The following is a 6025-nucleotide window of genomic DNA, read 5'->3' as shown; positions in this document are numbered from 1 at the left end:
ACAGAGAGAGGTGAGCATCTCCCCGCACTGTTGGGTGTCGGGGGAGGGGTGGAGACACTGTTGTCTGCAAGCCCAGTGCCCAGGCGGTCCTGCCGAAAGGCCGCCCAGGTCCAGTTCACAGGGCAGTCTCACCTTTCCCCAGGGCGGCAGCACCTGAAGGGGCGTGGGAGGCACACGCCAACAGCTAAGGTGTCACCCTGTAGATGAAGTCCTTGCTAGAGCACTGGTGCGTTACACACCTCCTCAGGCATTCAGTTCATTCACTGTCTGAGTCACACAGAAAGGGCAAGCGTCCACGCGTAGAACTAATGCCTACGCCTCCCTCTTCCCTTCACTCTAATCTTTTTGAAGTGTAAGTGTAACACGTGCTGGTGTCGATAATATCCTGTTCACTACTGAGCATAGTCACACTGTCTTCCTCTTCGTGGAAATGGAACTCTAGGCCAGGGGTTCTCAACCTGGGCGGTTCTGCCCCCAGGGGACATTTGGCGACACCTGGAGACATTGTAGGGTGCAGCTAAACACCCCACAGAGCCCAGGGCAACATGGTGGGGCAGGCGGTGACAGTGTACGGGAAAGGGCTCTGAGAAGAGGTAAACGCTCACCGGCCGAAACCAAGCTGCACTAAGGTTCTCACAAACGCAGCTCTCAGAGCGTAACGTTTGTACAAAGACACGCACAAAGTAACCAAACCAGACTCAGTCAGCCTGGGGCTGGCCTTCACCACCATCTGTCAGGGGCCCCAGCTGACGGAGGGGCTCCCATCGCCGCCCCAGAGCCCCTGCTTGCCTGGGAATATGTTCCAGCAAAAAGCCGCGTAAGGCCCCGTGTCGATGGAAATACCCTCTGAGGTGGCCCAGCCTGTGTGTGTGTACGTGTGTGTGTGCTACGTGTGGGGCGGTAGGTGTAGCCGTGTTGTGACATGTGTGTGTGCTGTGTGCACACGTGTCTGTGCTGTGTGTTGGGACGTGGGCGTACTTGCGTGTGCACGTGTTGGCACTGTGGGTGGGACGGTAGGTGTACCCATGATGTGACGTGTGTTTGCGGGTGCAGTGCTGTGCACACACCTGTTGTGGTGTGTTTGCGGGTGCTGTGCTGTGTGCACACGTGTTGTGGCGTGTGTTTGCGGGCGCTGTGCTGTGCGCACACGTGTTGTGGCATGTGTTTGCGGGCGCTGTGCTGTGTGCACACGTGTTGTGGCGTGCGCATTGACCTGTGCCGTGTGGCGGTGAGCGTGAGCGCGGGCCTGGCAGCGTCCACCCAGGAGCAGGGAGGCGGCACGGTGGTCCTGGCGGGGCGGCTCTGGCAGGATGTCCTCCTAATTCTGCGCACCTGGGCAGGCCTGGTCCTGGAAGGAGAACGTGCTGGAGTCGGGGACATCGGGCCGCTACACGGTGGAGACGGTCAGCACCGAGGAGGGCGTCATCTCTACGCTGACCATCAGCAGCATCGTGCGGGCCGATTTCCAGACCATCTACAACTGCACTGCCTGGAACAGCTTCGGCTCTGACACGGAGATCATCCGGCTCAAGGAGCAAGGTGGGGCTCCCCGCGAGGGCAGGGCCCCAGGCAAGGTCCTCCGGGGCCCTGGGGGGGACAGAGCGCCTACACTTGCGGGCGGGCAGGAGGCCCTTCCTCACCTGCCACGCAGCCGCTGCCGGTCAGCCGGCCCCCCGAGCCCAGGGGCACTGGCCTGCACCAGAACAAGCAGGAGGACAGCTGCCCAGGTGCTGGCCCCTCAGCAGGCGCCGCGTTGCCTAAAGGCCCTGGCTTCCCCGCTCTCAGCGGTTCCCTGGGGCCCTCTGGGGGCGTGATCGCTGAGCAGTGTCCCCACGGGGATGCACCAGGATGGGCGTATTGGGGAACCTGGCCCAGCCCGTTAAGCCAACAAGCCAGTCCAGTTGCCCCAAACCCGAGGGTGCCCGTGCTAAGCTAAGGAGTGGCACTTGAGCTGTCCAATCCCTGGTGTGCAGGGGACTGGCCTCAGGCTGCCTGCAGCTCCCCATGGGGACACAGGAGACACTTGGAGCGCTGTGCTCTGAAGGAGACCCCGGCCAGCAGGGCAGCGCCGGGCAGAAGGGCTCAGAGCTCGGAAGGACTCAGGCTCGGAGGGCGGGGGGCCTCAGAGGGGCATGGAGGGGGTTCCAGAGAAGTGAGGCAGCCAGCCAGTGGCACACCAGGTCCTGAGATGGGCTGCGGATCTAGCCCCTTGGCCAGCGGGGGTTCGTCCAAGACAGGAACGGTCCAGGGGGCCTCGGCCCTGGCAGTCTCCGACCCCTCCAAGCTTAAGGCCCACCCACAGGCTGTCAGGCCTTGGAAGAGATTCTGGGCCAAGCAGGTGGTCTCAGCTGGGCCCCTGGGGCCGCAGTGCTGCCCTGTGGATCACGCATTGCTCCCAACACCTCTTCCCTCATAAGTGCTGCTTTGCTAATGCTTTGCACATAATTTGCATAATATCATCCACACGTCATCCCAACCCTCCCGGTCCACTGTTGCCTCCCCTCCATGTCTTCCCCTCAGTGCCCCACCCCTCTACCCGCCCCTTAGTGTTCTCACCCCCCCTCCTCAGAGCCAACTCCCACCCCAGCCTTGACCTCTCTCTCTGGTCCCACCCGTCTGGAGTCCCTAAGTCAGTCTGAACGAACTCCGGGTTCAGTTCGGCCAGCCCGGATCTGTGGGGCATCCTGGAGATGTGATGCAGGAGGGAGCCCCCAACCACCCCAGACCCTCCAGAGGGCCGCGCCGCCCCCAATCCCACCCCACCCTGGCCAGCCAGGCCCTGGCTGTGGACTCTTGCTTTATTTCCAAACAGGTTCGGAAATGAAGTCGGGAGCCGGGCTGGAAGCAGGTACGAAGGAGACATGAGACTCCCCGGGATGGGGGAAGGGGCTGCTGGGCTAGAGGGGGAGGGAGCCCAAAGTGTGGGTCGGGAGGCCAGGGCAGCCGCTAACTTCTCTGCCCTCCCCCATCTTGAGACTTTAGTGCAGTCAGAGCAGCAGGGAGAGCGCCTCCAGGCAGCACGGGTCTAGAGACCCCGAGACCTGTCTCCGCTGTTGCTGCCCCCGCAGGCTCCTGGCAGCCCAGGGCACTTGCTCCTCCCCCGTCTTTCCTCCCACCCCTCCTCTTCTGAAGCCCTGACTCCTCCCCCTGGGGTCAGCTCCCCCCCACCTGACTCCGCTTCTCACCATCACCACCAGCTTGGCCATCGCTTCCAAGAACACCTGGGCCGCCCAGCCCGGCTGTGGCCTGCGTAATCCATGCTGACCCCGTGCTTTCTGCTGGCTGCCTCCTTCCCGCACTCCTGCATTCCCCGTGGAGCTGTCATCTCACCACCGGGCTGAGGCCGCTGGGCAGTGCCTCTCTCCCCGGGGACTCAGCAGCAAAAGGGGTCACCAGGCTCCCTGGGTTGAGTTGCTCTCTCTTGGGACCCCACAGGAGACAACTGCCCCCCACCCTCCAGGGAGAAACCCAGAAAAGAGAATCAGGACATGGCAAGCCAGACCCTACAGGGTCGGCAAAGGCCATGACGAAGATGAGGGGTCCCCTGCCCTAGTTCTCCCGCCACACCAGCCCAGGAGGCGCTTCAGCAAGTCCCTGGTGGGTCCCGCTCAGCCCCTCCCCTCTGGGCGGACGGCCCCTTAAAGAGCAACAGGCCAGGCACAGGCCAGCACAAGGTGGGCACACAATATCAACTCCTGCTGTGTTCTCCCTGACGCCCCTCAGGGCCACTCCTCGTGCTGAGCTGGTGTCACCCTCTGTCTCCATCTCTTCTGTGCCTGCACCCTGGGTCCCCCGCCCAGGACCCTCTCCCTCTGCCCCCGCCCACCCACTCAGGACAGTCCTCCAGATAAGATGGCTACCACCACGACCCCCCAGCTGTTAACAACTTAAGGAAATGTGGACGCCAGAGGCACAGCTGCCTTAAATACCGCTTCCCTGGTTCTCTGGTTTCACAGACCTTGAGGCCCAGAGAGGTTAAGGACCCTTCCACCGTCATCCTTTGGCTCTGAGCTCAGCTGAGACAAGACCCGAGTTTTCCAAGGAAATGCCCTAGGAATCTCGGAGAAACTGAATTCAACTCAAATCAATAAAATTCAAAAGCATGGAAGCAACGAACTTCCAACGCGGCTTTCCTTTCCTAGAGGAATTCAAACCTAGAGACAGGGCCGTCTCACTGTCAGAGCAAGCTCACAGGGCTGGCGAGGTCAGGTCCATTGTCTCACCCCTGACTGTTGAGACCAGCCCAAACGCCTCCCATTTTCAGTCCCCGAGTGTTTGTCGCACCCACCTCCTCCCCGTCGCCTCCCCTGCGCCCCCTACAGTGGTCTCGGGCTCCAGTAGGCAGGTGATGAATACACCAGTGTGCCAATCCTGGGCTGGAAGGAGAGCCCCAGCCTGACGGCCAACACTGCCAACCGTTGGACACGCGCTCCTTCCGGGAGAGGGACCACACCCCCTCCCAGCAGCGTCTCCAGGGGCCAGGGTCTGTGGGGTTCTTCCTTTCTTTTGCTCTTTAAAGAAAACGACAGCGAGAGGCGAGAGGCCAACCTCCAGCTCAGGACAGATACCTGGAGTCCCCAGTCATCCACACTGAGAGCGTGGGGTAGGGGCAGCAGCTGAGTCTCAAAAAGGGGCTTTCCTATCCTTGTATCTGCTGCGGTCCTCCTTCCCACACAGACACGAGGGCAAAGGCTGGGATCGGTTTGGGTGCCAGGCTCTGTGCCAGCCTTTACCTGCCTGCATTCACCCATCTAAACCCCAGACGCGCCCCTGAGGCAGGCACTGTAATTATCCTATTTTACAGGTAAAGAAAAGAGGGTAAAGTACGTTGCTCTGGGCTGTACAGAGGACGTGAGATTTGTAGGATGCCATGGGACGCAGTGTGCGGAGCTGGGCAGGATGAGGGGGGCGGATAAGAGGAGACGTGGATTTGCACTGGCTCTACTGTAGCTGTGTGTCCTTAACCAAGTCACTTGACATCCCTGGACCTCAAGGTTTCCATCTATAAATGGGAGGCTTGGACTCTCTGAGCCCTAAGCTCTCCTGCCCCTGCATTCTCTAGTTCTAACCCCCCCATGGACTACTCAGGGCCCCACGTCATATGCTCAGGCCCCCTCTGCAGACACAGAAGGGTCAGGACTGTCTGGAAGAGCGCCCACCCCAGCCTAACATCACCCTCCCCACCTCCATCTCTACTTGGCTAGGGCAGGAGACAGAGTACAGGAACTCAGCAGGGAGGGAAGCTTTGCCTAGCTGGAGTTCCAGGTGCCTCTCTGGCGGGGTGGGGTGCCGAGATTCCTGCCCAGAGGACTGGCCCAGGAGAGGAGGGGGCAGGACTGGGCATCTCTCCTTAAAGAGGTGGGGGGAAGGACTTCCCTGGCTGTCCAGTGGTTAGGACTCTGCGCTTCCACTGCAAGGGGCACAGGTTCGATCCCTGGTTGGGGAAGTGCATGCCATGCAGCGCGACCAAAAAAAAAAAAAAAAAGAAAGAGGTGGAGGGAGCTGTGATCCTGCCCTCCGGCCCCTACGACGTGGCCCCTGGCTGTTACCACCTGTGATGCCCAGGTCCGGAGGGGAAGTTGCCTCAGACCTGAAAACTCTCTAAAAGCTGCTTGTCCATTGTCTACCCTCCGCACCTGGGAAAGGGAAGAGAAGGAAAAAGCGAAGCGAACAAACAGCGGCAGTGACCCTGGTCATTTTCCAAAGAAAAGCCAGGACTTAACGACTCTCCCGGTGTATCACCTCGGAGAGCTCAGCGTACCAGCCTTGCCTCTCACCTCCCACGCTCCCCTCCCCTCCGCGTCTGCGTGCCTCTCTGCCCCCACCACTGCTGCCATCTTTCCCAGGTCTGCCCGCCCTCTCCGCCACACCGTGTCCCGCCCGAGCTGACCCCTGTTGGACTGTGCCCGCGCCTGCGCAGGCCCCTGTGGCCTTTCCCAGGAGCGCCCACGCGCCGTGGTCTGGCCCCAGCTTGGCAGGGGCTGTGCCCGAGGAACTGGGTGAGATCTGGGGGGAGAGAGCGGGC

General features: G+C 61.2%; 1 protein-coding gene across 7 annotated transcripts in view; it reads left to right on the top strand.

The window, feature by feature from the left end:
• The window catches only part of KIRREL3 (kirre like nephrin family adhesion molecule 3), a 551606-nt gene that overhangs the window by 532171 nt on the left and 13410 nt on the right, over positions 1-6025 (top strand). For 5 of the 7 annotated variants that reach the window (XM_067751509.1, XM_067751513.1, XM_067751512.1 and 2 more), the window contains 2 exons: positions 1341-1539; positions 2813-2848. In XM_067751509.1, the coding sequence (XP_067607610.1) occupies positions 1341-1539; positions 2813-2848 (235 nt within the window). Of the gene's footprint in view, positions 1-1340; positions 1540-2812; positions 2849-3197; positions 3865-6025 lie in introns of those variants that run through there. The other 2 variants (XM_067751515.1, XM_067751511.1) reach the window with 2 other exon arrangements.

Source organism: Pseudorca crassidens, chromosome 9, assembly GCF_039906515.1.
Source record: "Pseudorca crassidens isolate mPseCra1 chromosome 9, mPseCra1.hap1, whole genome shotgun sequence".
In the NCBI taxonomy this organism is placed as follows: domain Eukaryota; kingdom Metazoa; phylum Chordata; class Mammalia; order Artiodactyla; family Delphinidae; genus Pseudorca; species Pseudorca crassidens.
Note: the sequence above shows the minus strand (reverse complement) of the source record. Positions and strands in the feature narration are given on the sequence as shown.